General features: G+C 41.4%; 1 protein-coding gene across 3 annotated transcripts in view; it reads left to right on the top strand.

Moving 5' to 3' along the window:
* The window catches only part of ANO3 (anoctamin 3), a 157077-nt gene that overhangs the window by 128794 nt on the left and 7929 nt on the right, over positions 1-20354 (top strand). For all 3 annotated transcript variants that reach the window (XM_033062351.2, XM_033062350.2, XM_033062352.2), the window contains 12 exons: positions 4904-4986; positions 5925-6065; positions 6421-6585; positions 7899-7935; positions 10764-10875; positions 12016-12073; positions 14450-14547; positions 15985-16130; positions 16235-16387; positions 17039-17186; positions 19315-19395; positions 20247-20352. In XM_033062351.2, the coding sequence (XP_032918242.1) occupies positions 4904-4986; positions 5925-6065; positions 6421-6585; positions 7899-7935; positions 10764-10875; positions 12016-12073; positions 14450-14547; positions 15985-16130; positions 16235-16387; positions 17039-17186; positions 19315-19395; positions 20247-20352 (1328 nt within the window). The remainder of the gene's footprint in view (positions 1-4903; positions 4987-5924; positions 6066-6420; positions 6586-7898; positions 7936-10763; positions 10876-12015; positions 12074-14449; positions 14548-15984; positions 16131-16234; positions 16388-17038; positions 17187-19314; positions 19396-20246; positions 20353-20354) is intronic.

The following is a 20354-nucleotide window of genomic DNA, read 5'->3' as shown; positions in this document are numbered from 1 at the left end:
TCGGGGCCTCCCCCGTGCGGGGCGGGCCCGCCGGCATCGGGGTGTCCCCGCCGGCATCGGGGCCTCCCCCGCGCAGAGCAGACCCGCCGGCATCGGGACCTCCCCCGCGCAGGGCAGACCCGCCGGCATCGGGGCCTCCCCCGCGCAGGGCAGACCCGCCGGCATCGGGGCCTCCCCCGCGCGGGGCGGGCCCGCTGGCATCGGGGCGTCCCTGCCGGCATCGGGGCCTCCCCCGCGCGGGGCCGACCTGCAGGAATCGGATCGGCTACCGCGCGGGAAGGGGCGAAAGCCGCCGGAATCACAGCGGCCGCCGCGCGGGGGGGGCGAAAGCTGCCGGAATCACAGCGGCTGCCATGCGGGGTGGGGCGAAAGCCTCCGGAATCGGATCGACTGCCGCGCGGGAAGGGCGAAAGCCGCCGGAATCACAGCGACTGCCATGCGGGAAGGGCGAAAGGCACCGGAATCACAGCGGCCGCCGTGCGGGGGGGGCGAAAGCCGCCGGAATCACAGCGGCTGCCATGCAGAGAGGGGGAAAGCCGCCAGAATCGGATCGACTGCCGCGCGGGGGGAGCGAAAGCCGCAGGAATCGGATCGGCTGCCACGCGGGAAGGGGCGAAAGCCACCAGAATCACAGCGGCTGCCATGCGGGAAGGGCGAAAGCCACCGGAATCACAGCGGCTGCCATGCGGGAAGGGCGAAAGCCACCGGAATCACAGCGGCCGCTGCGCGGGGGGGGGCGAAAGCCGCCGGAATCGGAGCGGCTGCCGCGCAGGGAGGGGGCAAGCAGCTGGAATCGGGACCGCGGCGGCACGGGGCAAGCCTGCCGGCATTGGGTCACCCGGAGCGCCAGGGAACTCCCAGAACAGCGGGGCCCTGGGGATGCTGCATGGAGCGGCGGTGGGCATAGCCCGACCCTGCCGGGTACAGGCAGGCCCGGGAGCCAATGGCTGCCGGATTGAGGCGGGACCTCGGCCAGCAAGCGCGCGGGAGGAGCTGGGGACGGAGCCTCGCTGCAAAAAAAAAACCGGTGCGCCTTATAGACCGGTGCGTCTTATCTGATCTACAAAGTTGCAAAATGTGCCGGCTCCCGGGGGGTGCGCCTTATAGTCCGGTGCGCCTTATGGTCGTGAAATTACTGTACTTCAGTTGACAAGTATACAGTAATTTCACGATTATAAGCCGCACCATTTTGACTAAAATTTTGGTCTGAACCTGAAGTGCGGCTTATAATCAGGTGCGGCTTATATATGAACAAAGAACAAAAAGTTGCTGTTTTAGTTTGGAGGACAGATGTCTGCTGAGAAAGGCAGGAACTTCTCTTTGAAATGGAGAATGTAAACCCCCTCTCTCCAAATTATTATAATTTGGAAATCAAGGGGCTTTCAGGCAAAGATATGGGAATTAGGAATAACAGTTCATTTCTAGGGAAATCAAAATAGAAATACAGTACTACAAAGAAACAAACTCCAAACCCTGACAAAGTCAGAATACAACCTGGCACCCGGTCAGACAGGGTGTTGGTAGCAGTCCCATTAAATGGTGGGTGCATCCTCCTGCAGTGACAGATGTGATTCAGTTGGAGCAGTGCTCCTGTACAAGGTGCAGTTTCCCTCTGGAGGTCCAGTGGTGATGTGGAGAAATCCGGTTTTCCACTGGAGTCCAGTGGAGAAAGGGGCTACCTTAGTGTCCCAAAACCTCTGTTTTATCTTGGTAAGAAATGTTGGGCTCTTCCCCCCGGCTGTTGGAGCAACTTCCAATGGGATGCAGTAATTTTATCAGTGACACAGTGGGACTCAATGGGCCATTAGCAGAAAATGACTCGCTGGAGGAAGGATGGGTTGTGAAAAGATAAAGAGCAATGCCCTGCCTGGTTTCAATGGATGGCCCATTAGCAGAGTATCTGCCATTGAGATAAGGATCACTGTCCCCACCCTCAAGAGTTGGTGATAGAACAGATACCTTTTATCACACTCTGTATTGCAACATGCGGCTTATAATCAGGTGCGGCTTATATATGGAAAAAAAAACAAAAAGTTGCTGAAACCCAGAAGTGCGGCTTATACTCAGTGCGGCTTATAATGGTGAAATTACTGTACTTCACGATTTGGCCTCACCTGCTTCATCTAAATGGAAGATTTTGTTTATCAAAGCATTGTGAAATGCTTCATGCACATATGTAATATAAAAGATGCAATTTATTGTTATTCATATAGAACCAGAATCTATTATTGGTTGTGGTAATACTACCAATGTCAGCGAGAAAAGGTTATTTCGCCTCAGATTACTCAAGTACAAACTGTACTACTGCTGAAATGGAGAGCTGGGTGCTGTTCTTGTTAAGACCATCTGAAATTTACATCTGCAGATCCATGCTCAAAGAATAAAAGAACATACTACCTAGGAATAATACTCAGGGACAAGTTCCTTTCATTCAACAAACCATTATTTATGGGTAGTGGAGTGGTGAACTTCTGCTAACTTCTAGTTGCTGTGCTTTAATATATTATATAGATAAGTCATGTATATTTATGGAGCTATAGGTATAATATATATAACTAATTAGGATAACTAATTATGTATCAAGTATGTATAGAAACACAGAAAATATTAAACATAGTACAGAAATATGGATAAAGATAGGAATATGAGACCATCTTGTTTATCTTGAATTAGAAATCCTTCTTCTGAGCAGTTGGCTTTCTAGAAGGAAGCAAATTTTCTTACTTTCTATTTGAATTCATTGTTTTCCAAGGAACAATTGAACAATTCTATGTTTTGTCAGGAATCACACCCTAAACAAGGTGTCCTACCCTCAGTGGCAGACTACAGTGTTTTGGAAATTTGGAGTTATTCATTAGTTGTTATTATGTTACCAAAACCCCCAAGTACATGGAATACCTGATTATGTCTCACACCTATATTAGAAATAATTGTCTAAAGAATTATTCTAGTAGCAAAACCATTACAGTATAAAACTGGTATAGCTGAGAAAGAAGTGAGGTTGTCTTATTTGAACTGAATAAAATGAGATAACTCTTAGCTCTTTATTAATAGATATACAGTAATTTCATGACTATAAGGCGCACCCTTATGACTAAAATTTTTCCCTAAACCCGGAAGTGCGCCTTATAGTCCGGTGCACCTCATCTGATCTACAAAGTTGCAAAATTTTCCACCCCGGAAGTGAGAGCCGCGGGGGGGGCGGCGCTGCAGGAGCGCCGAGTAGCCATGGTGGGGCAGCCGCGGGCAGTCCCAGGCACAGGGAGCAGCGCGGGCTGGAAGGCAGGGGGCGGCCCCCGGCGGCCCCAGGCACAGGGAGCAGCGTGGACTGGAAGGCGGGGGGCGGCCCCGGGCTGCCCTAGGCACAGGGAGCAGTGCGGGCTGGAAGGCAGGGGGCGGCCCCCGGCGGCCCCAGGCACCGGGAGCAGCGCGGGCTGGAAGGCAGGGGGCGGCCCCCGGCGGCCCCAGGCACTGGGAGCAGCGCGGGCTGGAAGGCGGGGGGCGGCCCCGGGCTGCCCTAGGCACAGGGAGCAGTGCGGGCTGGAAGGCAGGGGGTGGCCCCCGGCGGCCCCAGGCACCGGGAGCAGCGCGGGCTGGAAGGCAGGGGGCGGCCCCCGGCGGCCCCAGGCACTGGGAGCAGTGCGGGCTGGAAGGCGGGGGGCGGCCCCGGGCCGCCCTAGGCACAGGGAGCAGTGCGGGCTGGAAGGCAGGGGGCGACCCTGGGTGCCCCAGGTACCGGGAGCAGCACGGGCAGGGAGGTGTTACTACTTTGTAACTTTGTTGTGCGCAGCGGCCTGAGCCAACGGGACCACAGTGCTGGGAGCAGCGGCGCCACAGCTGATAGGGGCAGGCGCAGCCAGCGGGGCTGCGGTGCTGGAGGCAGCGGGGCCACAGCCCGATAGGGGCCGACGGGGCCGCAGTGCGCCGAGCCGAGCGAGGGATGGGAGGCAGGGTAGTTGGCGCCGGCAAGCCGAGCGAGGGATGGGCGGCAGGGCAGTGGCGGCGCGGGGCAAGCCCGCCGACGTGGGGGCACCCGGAGCACCAGGGAACTCCGGAGCAGCGGGGCCCTGGGGACGCCACACGGAGCGGCAGCAGGCGTTCCCCGGCCCTGGGGACACTGCACGGAGCGGCGGAGGGCTTTCTCCGGCCCCAGGGACGCCACACGGAGCGGCGGCGGGCATTTTCCAGCCCCGGGGACGCCGCACGGAGTGGTGGCGGGCATTTTCCAGTCCCGGGGACGCCGCATGGAGCGGCGGCGGGCATTTTCCGGCCCCGGGGACGCCACACGGAGCGGCGGCAGGCGTTCCCTGGCCCCGGGGATGCCGCACGGAATGGCGGATACAGGCAGGCCCGGGGGCCAATGGCTGCCGGGTTGGGGCGGGGCCTTGGCCAGCAACCGCGCGGGGGGAGCTGGGGGCGGAGCCTCGCTAAAAAAAAAAAAAAAAAAAAATAGTGCGCCTTATAGTCCGGTGCGCCTTATCTGATCTGCAAAGTTGCAAAATTTACCAACTCCCGGGGGGTGCGCCTTATAGTCCGGTGCGCCTTATGGTCGTGAAATTACTGTAATTGTGTATGTGTATTCTTGATTCGTTAAGAGAAGATTTTTTTTGCTTTGAATAAAAATTAAAAGCAAAATTATGAATTTAAAGGGACGACAATGTCTCAAATTGACAGGTACCTATCTATACAGATACTGCAGACAACAAAAATATGATTCCTAGACAAGCATAGTCAAATAGTTTTTTTAATTTAACAAGGATTATCCTGAAACTACTTAGAGTTTTCAGATTCTATGGGGAAAACTGTCAGAAAGTGGCTAATTATAAACATTACATTGCTGATTTTCTTAAGATCCGCATGGCCCTTTTTTCCCCCGTGATTAAAGTACAGTTGTTTTCCACAGCAACAGTCTTTCTGGAGTTTTGGAAAAGACGGAGAGCTGTATTAACTTATGATTGGGACCTCATAGACTGGGAAGATGAAGAGGTAAGACGAAACAGAAGTAAACATGTAAAGCCTTGCTGTCATCATGGGTAAAGTCTCAGTATCAATCCATATTGTATGTCAGTCATCTGAATTTGTCATTCAAATCATATTTGTATTTATAGTATTAGTTGCAATGTACAAAGTTATGCTTGAGATTGTACAATGATACTTTGCCTTTTGCAACTAACATTATAATTGCAAATATAATTCTACATTTATTAGAAGTGTCATTGGAAAACCTGAGTGGAAATACTTCCCATACAGAGGACAGGAGCTACTTCTGATGTCAGCACAGATGCTTTTCATTTCCATCGTTTCTTGATCTCCTGATCTGCAAAAAAATTCCTGATCTGCGAAAAAATACGACCAAGACAAGCAGCAAGACAGAAACTAGATTTTGTATTCTTTGGAGTGGCATAGCTTATCCTTGAATATTCTGTTATCAGCATCATCAATAATAAAATTTTGTTATTCCAAAAATCACTAATAATAATTTACCTATATTGGGGATTTAATTGCCGTTTAAGTCAATAGGTGTCACCCTTCTTACGTCTTTCCATGGATGTGTAGATAGAAGCTGGTGGCTTTTAATAAATGCTCTCATAACACAAAAAGCAGCATTTTAACTGATGCTAATTTATAATTTTTTATCAGTTTTTGCAGGCAGTCTAGTGACTAATTCAGCAGTATCACCTATGATTCTTTTGTTGCACCCTCACATAGTGGGGAAGGCTCTTACGGTTTCTGTTCTTTGCTCGTCTTTGGCACTGCTTCCAAGGATTTTCAGAAGAGCAAATTATTTAGGTATTTGAGTTGAAACATTATAAAAAGTCATTCATACATTATACTGATATAATGTTCTACTTTATAGCATATGTATGTCTGATTCTTGAGAGAAATAAGTAATACAACAAATAGAATCCACCTTGTCATTCCAGGAAGAACTGCGTCCCCAGTTTGAAGCTAAATATTCCCAAGTAGAAAGAGTAAATCCCATCACAGGAAAACCTGAACCTTTCCAGCCTTTCCCTGATAAGCTCAGTCGACTGATGGTGTCTGTCTCAGGAATATTCTTCATGGTGATGTTTAATAATATTAGAATTATTGTTTTGTAATTAATTTTATTCTGATGTAAATAGTCACTCAGCATGAGTGCATTCATTAAGATTAGTGAATTTACATAATATAGGCAGAACTGATTGACTATCTTACTGCTTTTTCAGGGATGTCTTTGTTTCACGAGATGGAATATAGTTATATTGTATAAGAACAGTAAAGAAATGTTTTAACACTTCTAGTTTTTTGTTCTCTCAAATTCTGCTCTCCAAAACAAATATCAATCTTGAGAGCACTTGTTTTATTATTTCAGTGGATATTATTTCAAATGTGATTTATTTTGTTCTAATACCTCTGCTCATAAATACATACCTGTAGATTTCACTGGTCCTTACTGCAGTGTTTGCAGTTGTGGTATATCGACTGGTAGCCATGGAGCAGTTTGCTTCTTTCAAGTGGTATTTCATCAAGAAGTATTGGCAGTTTGCAACATCTGGCACTGGAGTCTGTATCAATTTTATGATCATCATGTCACTCAACGTTGTAAGTCTTCTGTTCTTTTAAAGGAGCAATTAATTTAAAAGAGAAATTTTTAGAAGCTTACTGAGTTAACCATGTATTAGACATGTGCATGCTTATTCATGTAACAGTTTCTGAAGCTAGTATTGCGGTGGATTTTTCTCCTCTGATACAATGTTTGTTAACATTTTTCTAATTCCTCCTTAATTTGTCACTGCATCTTTGCTTATGTTACCGAGTTAAAGGGATACAGATTGCTACTTTTTACATTTGTATTTTTTTAATACTACCTTTTACAATAGATCCCTAATTGGAACTACATTATTTTCTTGACTGGGAATTTGGTTTTTAAGTTGTTTTTGATTAATGACTTAGGATTCTTCCCTTTCTTACTAGAATGCAGCTGTGATATCAGTGTTTCACAGTCCTAGAATTGCTGTGATAATTGATTTTGGTGGTTTTTTGTGTCATGTAGCACAGGTTTAATCATTTGCCCTTATAGCATTATATGGAGAGAAACTCTGTTCTTTCAGCTGCATTATTATTTATCATCTTTCTGTTTCCATGCAACCACAGATAAAAGGGAATAATAACACAGCAAACATACGCTTTTAATTCTCTTATGGAATTGCACTTACTACAATAAGAAATAATTCTTCCAATCAGAGTCCTGTAGTTATTTCTGTTATTATATATGATCACTCCACACCATAAAACATATATTCAAGTGAACAAGCAATGCTACCAAAAATAACTTGCTATTTATAGTATACTCAAGAAAGTATATTTCAGAGTTGGCAACTGCCTGGGGCTAAGTGTCAGTTAAAATATAGACTAGAGGTAGTCCATATATAGAGAGATATAGAGAGATATGTTTTCACTACAAGACTGATATCCTCAACCATATGAATATCCATATTCATGCAAAGGAAAACTGTACTGTGTCAAGGCTTTTTGCCTACTTGTAGATTACATAAATCTGTTCCTGAAATTAAAAGATAAACATATAACTGTTGATTAAGAAAACCATTGATATCTGAATATTTCTCTTTATCTATTTGTTTTTTGTTTTATCTTTATTGTATATTTAATGTACATTTATACATGCTTATGTACATTTACATGGATAAAGAGAATGGGACTGGAAGAGTTCAACAAAGTCTTTATAAGAAACTATACACATTACACAGTTTCAGCATTTCTCTCCTTTATCTGTCCACATACATTGTTGCTGTAGAGCAAGAGAATACCATGCTTTTGATGCTTGTTTTCATTCTGAATTTGTCATCACAACAGCCTGGATGTCCTATGCTTACACCATTTCATTTCTGTTTTAGGTGTATGAAAAGGTTGCCTATCTCCTGACAGACTTAGGTATGTAGACCTTCACTAATGGCATGGTTCTTACTGGCTGTGGCATATACCTTTATAGTATACTTCTTTCTTTATCTTTAAAGAAGTGTTTTGAAAATTTAATCTATGAAGTACATTTCTGGCATTTTCCTAAGCAAGTGAGAGATATCACGGAAAGAAAATAAATTATTATTTCACTGAGGAAATAAAATAAAACTAAAGAATTTATTCTTATAATTCTGCTTTTAATGTTTCATAGTATACATTGAAAAACAGAAATCTTGTTTTGGAGCAAAAATCAAAACATATTCTTTCTTAGCACTCTAAAGGGTTTTTTCCATTTCTCCCCAAAGGCTTGGTTTATTTTTGATTAATTTTTACATTGATCTTTCAGATCAGAGGTAAAGATGGATTAAGATAAAATTAGGTTGTCCCAATTAAAAATGTGAAGTCATGAATTTTAAAGTATCTCTAATTCTGTAACATTAAAATTTTATACTGAAGCCTCTAGTCATGATTCAATCACAGACATAAAGCTTTCTAACTTACAGAAAACAAGAAAGCAAAGACAGAATTTAAGATCTCTGGCTGTGTCAGTGTGTTACTGTTTAGTGTTTCATTTTGCATGCTTGCTTTTTGCCCATGTCAGAAAATGCAAGTGATATTGGCTTGCTTAAATGCCAGCTGGCTGCTTAAATTCCACAGCTTCCTCTTTTGGTTAAAGTATTAAACGAGGTGTTAAAAAATTTGTAGTGCTTCAGTTAACAGGCAGTGGAACAGACTAGAAAATTTCAGAATTTATAATCAACGTATTAAACTCAAATTATTAAAATATTTTAAAGTATTTTTTCATATCAAACATATTTCTATTCCCTTTAAAATACTTTGTATTGTTACAGGTCATAGAATGTACAGTAATTTCACGATTGCAGGCCGCACGGACTATAACCCGCATCTCCAGGTGTTGGCAAACATTTCGTTTTTTGTCCGTACACAAGCCGCACCCAATTATAAGCCGCTCTGTCGTTCGCAGTGAGGACCCGCGTGCAACAAAGTTGCCAAATAGTAACAGAATCGCGGCATGGCGGGGTTTACTGGCTCAGCTCGGACCGTGAGGGCTCGGGGCTGCCGACAGGGCCAGGTGGCCCAGCTCAGCGCTGCCACTCGACGGGGCTGCTTGGGGCCGGCCGCCGCTGGGCTCGCTCGCCCCGGCCCGGCGCTGCGCCACGGTGGCAGGGGCGCACGGAGCCTGCTGGCACTCGCGGTGGTGGTGGGAGAGAGGGATGGAGCCCACTGGCACCCACGGCGGCGGCAGGCAGGGATGGGAGTCCCCAGCCTCCCCCCGAGCCATGGGACCCGCAGGAGGGAGCCCCCCTGCCTCTCCCCGGGCTGCAGGGCCAGCAGGAGGGAGCTCCCCATCCTTCCCCCACCCCCCGTGCTGCCAGCACTGAGCCGGCTCCACCCGCGGCGCAACAGAGTAACCAATGTGTAACAATCGCGCAGTCCCGGGTTTTACTGGCAGGTTGCTTGACACAGCACCTCGGTTTGAACTTCCGGGGTTGGAAATTTCAGAAAATTATTCACATATTAGCTGCTCCTGAGTGTAAACCGCATTTTCGGTGTGGGAGCAAAATTTTAGTCAAAACGGTGCGGCTTGTAATTGTGAAATTACTGTAATTGTTTAAGTGTATAAGCAGTTTTTTCACAACATACATGAAGGAATTTTTTTCAAGAAAGATTCATTGAATTAAACATGATGGAGGATTAGGGGTTTTTGATAGGTAGCTCATTCTTCTTGCTAGGGTGTTTTACATGAGAAAAGGACACCCTTATGGGAATGACTGTCTATATGTAAATCTAGTATCCTGTATATTTCTATCCAAATTTAGTCATCATCAGACCAGAGTAGTTAAGTAGTACAAATTTTAACTGACAAATCCAGGCAGTTTAGGTTTATATATGCTTTACAACTCATGTGCTACAAAACTTTTACCAATGTACTATATTCTAAGTTTGATGTGTCCATCGAAGACAGCTTTTGTAAAAATTAATTTGTAAACATTAATTTGTAAACATTGTCATCAAGCTCTAATTCAGACATAAATAATGTTCTACAAACCTTAAAGAAAGATATCCAAGGCAATGCAGACCCACACAGAACACTTGTAGTACTACTGCACAGTTCTAAATTTCGTTCCAAAAGAAACCAAAAAGAACCTCCTCATTGAATGATAAACTGGCACTCCACAAGCATTATGAAAGGGAAGTCTTTAGGATGAAGTAGTGGTTTTACAGAAGTATTTAGACGGTGAGAAACTTGTATGAGAAATCAACTGGCTTTTAGTTGACTCTTGCACCTCTGCTCCTCTTGGCAACCCCCATCTATTGCTCTTCTGATTCCAAGTGCTTTCAGGTTTTTTGAGGGGTTAGGTTGGCTTGGTTTGTTGGCTTGGATTTTGTTTGTTTGTTTTGGAGTTTTGTTGTTGTTGTTGTTGTTTGGTTGGGTTTTGTGGGGATTTTTTTGTGTAGAGTTTTTTTCTTTGAATCAAGATACCTTTAATCTTAAGATAAAAAATACACACTGATTTCCAGATTTTTTTACAGAAGTGGAACAGGTATCCTCCCATAGTATTATGATTTATTCTGAATCAAGGGACTTCTATCTTCTGTTTCCGCATAGAAACGACATAGTCTGAGATGGGGCCATGAAAATAAACCAATTGCAACATGATGAAGCACCATGACTTAAAACCATCACTTTTTTTGTTAGTGTTGATCATTTGTGAGCATACTTACGCATAATTCAATTTCGCTTTTGTTTCTATAATGTATACTGTATCTTTCTGAAGAGCACCCTAGAACAGAATCTGAGTGGGAAAACAGCTTTGCCTTGAAAATGTTCCTCTTCCAGTTTGTCAACTTGAACAGCTCCATCTTCTACATTGCCTTTTTTCTTGGCAGGTAAGCTATCTTTGCCAATTGCACTTTAAAGAAAACTTGCACAGAACTCAAAGTCTTCACTAATTTTATAGGTTTGAAGAAAATACAGTAACAGTTTGAACTGCAATGTTTAGACACGAGTTGTTTCTGAGCATAATTAAAACCCTAAATATTTCTAAATGTATGAAAGGGTTGGACCCTTTAAATGTTTACTCATGAAACTAGAGAGTAAAACTACTTTTTTATGGGCGTATACATGACTTACCTACTAAATAAGAACTCAGAACTTCTGAAAATGCAACCACTTCGTAGATGTGAGTCTCTTACTTAGCACTGTGTTAATGGGCTTTTCTTGTTTATTCCCATTGAGTTTCATTTCCAAGAATACATTTCTGTAAATAGTAAATATTGTCTGGCATTTCTACAAAAGTAGGAAGCCGAAATTCTGGCTCCAGTTTTTGTGTGTATCTGTAGGTTAGAGCATGAAATACAGCACAGATCTAACCTTACTTCATCTTCAGTTCAGTTTTGTTATTGTCATGCTTACATTCCCACAGAACCTACAGAATATTTCAGGGTATCTTCTATAAAGTTTTATAGTGTAATTTCAGTTCAAGATTATTTGGAAAAAACTAACAAAAACAAACAAAGAAACAAAAAAGCCTGGTAGACACTGTTGGTGATAATGTTTGTTGCATTCTGTGGTGTATTTGGCATGCAGTATCAAAATTTATTTGTGTCTTTCTCTCTCCTGTATCTAATAGGACCAGGCATGGGTTTCTTTCTCTCTTATTACTTCCATTGAGGTTGTCAAGAACTGAGATTTGTTTAAAAATCAAGTGTGCGCTTTACATGGGCAAGCAGATCCCTGTGCTGCAGTTTATTCCTATTAACTGTAATGGCTTGCTATCTTCTTGGATTAGAGTTTGAACATCTAAAATCTAAAATCTCTGAAGCTAGGATTTTTATTCAGGACATAATAAAAGTTTATGATCACTTGCAAAATGGTCTTTGTTTGCATTCTGTAACTTCCATATTCTACGGACACCAGATTTAAACCTGTATGATTTATTCTGTTGATATTTCCTGAATTCCGTGGATGTTATGAAACAATTACTGATACTGGAATGTCCACTGAGACACAGAAATCTTATTTTCCAGATTTGCAGGACGCCCAGGAAAGTACAACAAGCTTTTTAACAGATGGAGGCTGGAAGAGGTAAACAATCTTGTTCTGTGTTCCTGTGATATTTTCATGAGTAAAAAGGAAATAGCTGAAGCCCAGTTTAAAGTTTTTATTATTCCAAGCGCAGCAAATACTAAACTATTTATAACAAAGGATAGGATACAGGAGATGGGTTTTTCCAGTGCTGTCCAGTGTGCTGACTGACTGCCCAAGACGCACAAGTTCTGCCTCTCTCTTAGGGAAAAGCCATCGTTAATAATCCCTTTTGTCACAAGCACTGAGAGTCCTACAAGACTGGAATCTACTGGTAATTAGAATTTTTGGATAGAAGATATAAATATAAAGCCATCAGCTTTTTAATCAACTTAATCAATTTCTGTTAGCACAGAAAAAAATCATGGATCTGTTGGAATGGGTAACAGAGGAAGGCCACAAAATGAGTTAGAGGGCTGGAGCATCTCTCCTATGAAGACAGGCTGAGTTGGAGATACTCAGCTTAGAGAAGCTTAGAGGGCTCCAATGAGACATTATTACAGTAATTTCACGACTATAAGGCGCACCCTTTTGACTAAAATTTTCCCCCAAACCCGGAAGTGCGCCTTATAGTCCAGTACGCCTTATCTGATGTACAAAGTTCAGAAATTTGCGAACCCGGAAGTAAGAGCTGCGAGCTGAGCCGGGACCCGTGGGAGCTGCAACCGTGTTGGGGGAGTCGGGAACCGCGGGAGCCGCAGCTGCCGGGCGGGGGAAACCGGGAACCAGCACGGCCATTGACCGGGGAGAAGCGGGGGGAAGTGGCGCAGCTGCGGGGAAGCGCCAAGAAACGCCACGGGAAAGCGCCGAAAAGTGGTGAAAAAGCGCCCTGGGAAAGTGCCGAGAAGCGGCAAAAAAGCGCCACGGGAAAGTGCCGAGAAGCGGCGAAAAAGTGCCACGAAAAAGCACCGTGGGAAAGCCCTGTAAAGTGGCGAAAAAGCACCCTGGGAAAGTGCGGAAAAGCGGCAAAAAAGTGCCGCGGAAAAGCAGCGATAAAGCGCTGCTGAAAAGCAGCAAAAAAGTGCCCCGGGAAAGCACCGAAAAGCACTGAAAAAGCACCATGGGAAAGCACGGAAAAGCGGCGAAAAAGCACTGTGGGAAAGCGCTGAGAAGCGGCGCCACCGCTGGCAGGGGGGAAGCCGGGACACAGTGTGGCCGCGCAGTGGGAGCCAGGAGCTGTGAACCGTGCCAGCCGGTGCTGGGGGCGGGTGGGAGTGCCGGGGCCCGCTGCACGGGGAGGGCACCTGGGGCTGCGTTTTAAGGCTACACTGATCTTTGAAAAATGTTTGCAAATCGATCACCTGCCAGTAATTTGTTACTTTGTTGCGGCTCCTTGCTGCAAAAAAATAGTGCACCTTATAGTCCAGTGCACCTTATATGATCAACAAAGTCGCAAAATTTGCCAAGTCCCAGGGGGTGTGCCTTATAATCCGGTGCGCCTTATGGTCATGAAATTACTGTACTGCCTTTCAGCACTTAAAGGTGCTTATAAGAAAGAAGGGGACAAACTTTTAGTAGGGCCTGTTGAGACAGGGCAAGGGTTAATGATTTTTAACTGAGTGGCTAGATTCAGACTAGGTGTAAGGAAGAGATGTTGTTTTAGTTGTAGTAGTAGTGGTACTACACTGGGACATGTTACCTAGAGAGGTGATGGATATCTTATCCCTGGAAACGTTCAAAGTCAGGTTGGATGGGACTCATCCTGTTGAAAATGACCATACTTATTGCAGGAGTTTGGACTAGATCATCTTAAGGCATCGTTTCCAACCCAAACTAATCTATAATTCTATAGAATTCTAAAAGAAGAAAAATAATACTTTCAAAATTTAACTTGTATGTTAGAATTGCAGCTCATCAGTATGCTGAAGTTTCCTCTTTTCTCTGAAAAACAGATTTCTTCTATTGAAACTTGGTAGCCACAAAGTACAATATCGTAACTTTGCAGTTCATTAATTGAAAAAAAATGGTTCTGTAATTACTTAACATTTAAATATGGCAGTACATATATATTTATAATGTTAACATACCAGTACCAGAAATTTTACTAGTAAATTTCTCTTTAAATTATTGCAAATGAAAATATTTTTTTGCAAATGAGTAAGTACTTATTGGTCTAAGTGAAGTGGTCTATATAATTTATCATATATCTAGCACACATACCTTCAAATTAGGCAATATGATCTAATATCTAACAATATGTCTAAAGGTTGTTCAACTGAAGTCTATTAATATTTATTTTGTTAAAATTTCTTTTAATATTTCTGCTGATGGACATTAGTGTTTTTCACTACATAATATTTTTTATTTATACTCTAAACAGATAAAAATAAAGAAATTCTCTGATTTTTGCTGTTGATCTCTTCCACTTCATTTCAGTGTCATCCTAGTGGCTGTTTGATAGATCTGTGCTTACAAATGGGAGTTATTATGGTTTTAAAACAAATGTGGAACAACTTCATGGAACTAGGCTATCCGTAAGTTCAGATGTTAAAGTTCATTTTAAAAATAGTAAATACATGTTAGCTTAATTCAAGCATAGGGAGAAATGCTTATGTGTTTAGAGAATGTTTTCACTCGTTGCACCTCACATATTGTCACTTTATTCCCAATGAAAGCATTAACTTCTGCTCTAAGATAAAACTTCTCAGGGTATGTTAAGCATCTAAATTATTTATTATGATTTCATTTTCCATAATACAGAGCTGTTAAGCCTCTGAAATGACTAATGAGCTAAGAATCTCACACTTCTCTTGAATCTGTAAGAATATGTTTCCAGTAAAATGTTGATTGTCAAATATTGATCTAATTGAAGTCTCAACCTTGAAAATATGTTAGACAGGATTTTGCTCACAACATGCAATTGCAATTGTTCTGCAAATGAGGGACTGTATACTGTATGTTGTGGAAGGAGGATTTTTGAAATTGAGAAACCTACTTGAGCTGCCAGGCTTCCTGTCTTCTCAGCAAAGTAGGATGTTAACTTTGTCTAAAATTTATTTTAGAACATGTTTATATTCTGTTACAGAAAGAAATCTCTTGTTTTGACATGTTTCCAACATAGGCAACATTTGTCATTCAGTAACAAGAGAGATCAAGAGCCAAACACTAAATTAACTTGAGAAAAAGGAGCAGCCTTTTTATAAAAATACTTACAAGAAAGTTATTTCCCATCATTTTTCTCCCATAATCTCTAGAGAGAAATGGTAGTCTTTAGTTGGTCCATGTGTCAGTACTGGATAATATTCTTTATTTACATTGCAGTTTAATTCATGCGCCTACTATCTCCTTAATATTTATAACCACTGTGTGAAAAGATCTCTGCACAGCTTTGTGAAGAATAGTCTTAAATACTTCCACCTTCAGCATTCAGCAGCACCTTTTTAAATGCTTTTTCTTGCTTTAAGAAAAAAAATATTCTGTAGGGCATCTAGGTTTTTAGGTTTGTTCAAAAATAATATGTGTTCTACTATACAGTTTATTTTAGTATGGCGTTCTTACTGAGTTCCACTGACTTGGTTTGCCTTTTGCAGGATTGAAGATAAAGCATTATTTACTTTTTAGTGCTCTTACTATGTGTGTTTCTTTTTTCTTGTTCTTTTTTAATTTAGTCATTCATGTAAATCCTACCCAAAAGAAGTCTATGAAATCATGTTCCGTATTCTGAAAAGCTTATTTGTACAATGCTGAACATGCTATGCTAAAGACATAATTAAAATTAAAATGCAGACTTTTGAGATCTTTTATAAGTTCTTTGCATTGTATCTAAGATTATACTGTAAAATTTTCCATAAAATACCTAAGTAATCATCCAGGTGCTGTTCAAAATAGGTCCACTTATTTCAAAACAGTACCAGAACATATTTTAAATCTCTGAGCAGATAAGCATTTAATACTCTCTTTATTTAATAAAGTTTATTACAGAATTGGTGGTCACGACGCAAAATGAAGAGAAGAGGGCAATCAGTGGAGAATAAAATTTCTCTACCTCAGTGGGAAAAAGATTGGAATCTGCAACCTATGAATCTCCATGGCTTAATGGATGAATATTTAGAGATGGGTGAGCAAATCTGGGAGGTGTTGGTTTTCTTTAGAAAGCAGGACTATGTTGCATTAAAAGATTTTTTGAGTTTCCAATTTCTAACCATAAAAATACCTGTCTAGTTTTACAGTTTGGCTTTACAACCATCTTTGTTGCTGCCTTCCCACTGGCACCTCTCCTGGCACTGCTTAACAATATCATAGAAATCAGATTAGATGCATACAAGTTTGTCACTCAGTGGCGAAGACCTATGCCTGCAAGAGCAACAGATATAGGTGAGAAAACCTGACAACGGTCAGGTATCATCTCTTTGTATTTTCCTCTTGAGAACAGCTTGCTTAACTCGTGAAGTATTTAATGTGTCAAGATGGTAATGTAACTAACAGATTTCAGTGACTACTTTCCTTTTAGGCAACTAAAGATAGTTAGTTGCTTTGCTAAGAGGATTCCTCAAGTTTGTTGTCTATTTACGATAAGGAATCATAATAGTTTGAATATTGAAAATAGGCTAAAAGTATTTCAGGCTTCTGATTTATGGAACTCTACGTCTAAAATCAGTTGAATTTAGAAATTAAATAAAAGGACTGAATTAAATTTTAATTTAAAATTGAATTAAATAAGAAATCGCTTTCCAGAATCTCTTCCTTGACCTTTATAACAAAGAATTTTGGTTATGCCTTTGTTGCTTAGCTGTGTCTTCTCAGCAGGGTGTGTCCTATTGTAAGATTTCATTTGGGTGGTGCAGATGGTGCCCGGAATGTGGGGTATGGCTTAATCTTGACTCATTTTTCTGTCTCATAACTCATTCTCAATAAGAAAGGAAAACTGTATGACTAATAATGACTTTATTATCACTAATATGATTTTATATCACTTAATATGACTATAAAAACTGACTACTTTGTTGACATTTCTCTTTTTTCTAGGTATTTGGTATGGAATTCTGGAAGGAATTGGAGTTCTGGCTGTCATCACCAATGCCTTTGTTATTGCTATTACTTCTGATTACATTCCACGTTTTGTCTATGCATACAAATATGGTCCTTGTACAGATCAAGGGTACAGACAAGAAAAGTAATTAGGATATTCTTTATATACATGTGTTTTTCAGTGGAAGCACAATTTATCACTGTGTTTCTGTGATAACATATATCAGATACATTTCTTTTACATCTCTGCAAACCTTCACAGATGTGAAGTGCCATTCCAAAGACTTTGCAAAGTAGCTAGTTATACAAGTGGAAAATCATGTTTTCCCTTCTGAATGCAAACAAAAAAAAATTGTACATTGCATCAGTTTTCTAATCTTTTCTAGATAAGCTTTTCTTTTTCTCTGCAGTAGGTTTTTACTGTCTTCTCCTAGTGCGTTCTTAAACACGTGTATATATGCTCCCAAAAATAGAGATTTAGTCTTCTGAGCTGACACAGGAAAAAAGAGTTTAAGGGCAAAAATAATGAGGTGGGAAAGGATGAAAAGAGATGGTTCAAAAAAAAAAGTTATTGCTTGATGCACACTACCCATTTAAGACAGAACTATGTACAGTAATTTCATGATTATAAGCCGCACCATTTTGACTAAAATTTTGGTCCAAACCCAAAGTGCAGCTTATCATCAGGTGCGGCTTATATATGGATGAAGAACAAAAAGTTGCTGTTTTAGTTTAGAGGACAGGTGTCTGCTGAGAAAGGCAGGAGCTTCTCTTTGAAATGGAGAATGTAAACCCCCTCCCTCCAAATTATTATAATTTTGAAATCAAGGGGATTTCAGGCAAAGATATGGGAATTAGGAATAACAGTTCTTTTCTAGGGAAATTAAAATAGAAATACAGTACTACAAAGAAACAAACTCTAAACCCTGACAAAGTCGGAGTACAGCCTGACACCCTGTCAGACAGGGTATTGGTAGCAGTCCCATTAAATGGTGGTTGCAGTCCTCCTGCAGTGACAGATGTGGTTCAGTTGGAGCAGTGCTCCTGCAGAAGGTGCAGTTTCCCTCCGGAGGTCCAGTGGTGATGTGGAGAAATCCGGTTTTCCTCTGGAGTCCAGTGGAGAAAGGGGCTACCATAGTGTCCCAAAACCTCTGTTTTTATCTTGGTAAGAAATGTTGGACTCTTCCCCCTGGCTGGAGCAACTTCCAATAGGATGAAGTAATTTTATCAGTGACACAGTGGGACTCAATGGGCCATTAGCAGAAAATGACTCGCTGGAGGAAGGATGGGTTGTGAAAAGATAAAGAACAATGCCCCGCCTGGTTTCAATGGATGGCCCATTAACAGAGTATCTGCCGTTGAGATAAGGATCACTGCCCCCACCCTCAACAGATGATGATAGAATAGATACCTTTTATCACACTCTGTATTGTAACGTGCAGCTTATAGTCAGGTGCAGCTTATATATGGACAAAGAACAAAAAGTTGCCGGCACCCGGAAGTGCAGCTTATACTCAGTGCGGCTTATAATCGTGAAATTACTGTAATTCTATTTCTATTTTTTGCTAGTAGTGATTTGAGGTATTACAGCAAACCTGAAGATCCAGATTATAAAAGGATTCTTTATGCATCTCTTCTTAAATCTTCTTTGACTTTCAAATGTGCTTTATGTTAATTCGCAAGACAAATTTCAAAGAGGATAGGTTCTCTTATATGTCTGTGATTTTCAAGCAACAGCAAAAATTCACTCCTGCAGTCATACATCAATATAGTTATATGATTTCTGTAATTAACAGTAATAAATTTTTTCCTTTAATAGAACTGTTTGGTATATATGCACTGTTCATTTTACTGTTGGTGAAACCTCAGAAAACCTGCTGTGTTTTTGTATATGCTGCATTATTGGGGGCCAATTCTGCAAGTATCTGATTCTGTGTTAAATTGTTCTACTTTCTGCCTTTCTATCCATCTTTCAAACATCAGTAATTAAAAACACTGTAGCAACAGTTTTTGGTTTATATCTCCCAGCAGAAAAATAACCAAAACCATAAGAAGTGCTGAAAATAGACTTTTAAACAGTGCTATACCTGAAACAGATGTTAGTCTTTTTTTAACAATGAACTTTGATTGTATGCATGAAATTTTAGAATTTATTTGTCCTGATAAGCAAATAAATTATTATGCTCACAATATCTGATAGCATGTTTATGTACAAGATGTTTATTGTATAACCACTTTGAAGAAAGTGCTACCTATATGGCTTTTTCTTTCAGATGCCTAAAAGGATATGTCAACAGCAGTTTATCAGTATTTGATTTGAGTGAACTTGGGATGGGATACTCAGGATACTGCCGGTATGTTTTAATGCTTTCACTTATTGTAATACAGGCATAGACATTAATGCAGACAGTAAATTGCTGGTGGCGCTTAAATGCAGTGCTTAAATTGCTGGCTTTTCTTTTTTGCCCATAAAAGCCTTGCAGTTCATGTTCGTTCAACACAGAAGCCTCAGGTGCAAAGAGTGTGTGGTAGGATACACTACTAACATTGGAAATCTGTGTTTGAAGATTTTGCAGGACTCTTGCAAGCAATTATCTTTCATGTCTCTATGAATTATTTAATTTAAAAGTTTTACCAGCTACCAAGAAAGGTAAAAATCCTCATTTCAATGTTGTTAAGCATTCTGAAGTCAATTAATTAAAATACATAATTGAAATTTTTGTTACCTCTCTAACTGAGGCTAAGACTACAAAGTGAGTTATGCAAGATGAATACAAGAAATACAGCTTAAAAATGAAATATGACATGAGTGCACTCCTGTTTTCAGACTTAGTTTTGCAGTAGTGTTAGTTTAAATTAGAATCAAATTTCATTTATGCAAGCTTTATCTGGAGAATCTCAAATGTTTGTAAGCAAAGACAAGAAACAATTTAGAATCAATACATGTAACACTCCAGCTTTGTAACAATAAAATAAACTGTTTGTTCTGGACTTTTGGAAGCAAAAACTACTTTCTCATAAACAGCTTTATTTAATAGCCTATATTTTGGGCAGTTGCTCTCCCTTTCTGTTTAATTCCTCTTGAAGTCTACTTTCACTTTAATTTCTCTCCTTTTAGCCAGATCTGCGATGAAGAAGAGACCACTTGACCATGTCTAGGTTTTTGAGCGCAGGGTAACTTACTGGGTTTCTCTTTGCTTTGCAGATATAGAGACTACAGAGCCCCACCGTGGAGTTCAACTCCGTATGAATTCACTTTGCAATTTTGGCATGTCCTGGCAGCACGGCTGGCCTTCATAATAGTGTTTGAGGT

The sequence above is a fragment of the Catharus ustulatus genome, chromosome 6 (genome assembly GCF_009819885.2).
Source record: "Catharus ustulatus isolate bCatUst1 chromosome 6, bCatUst1.pri.v2, whole genome shotgun sequence".
Taxonomy (NCBI): domain Eukaryota; kingdom Metazoa; phylum Chordata; class Aves; order Passeriformes; family Turdidae; genus Catharus; species Catharus ustulatus.
The sequence above is the reverse complement of the archived record's forward strand: the minus strand, read 5'-3'. Positions and strand labels throughout refer to the sequence as shown.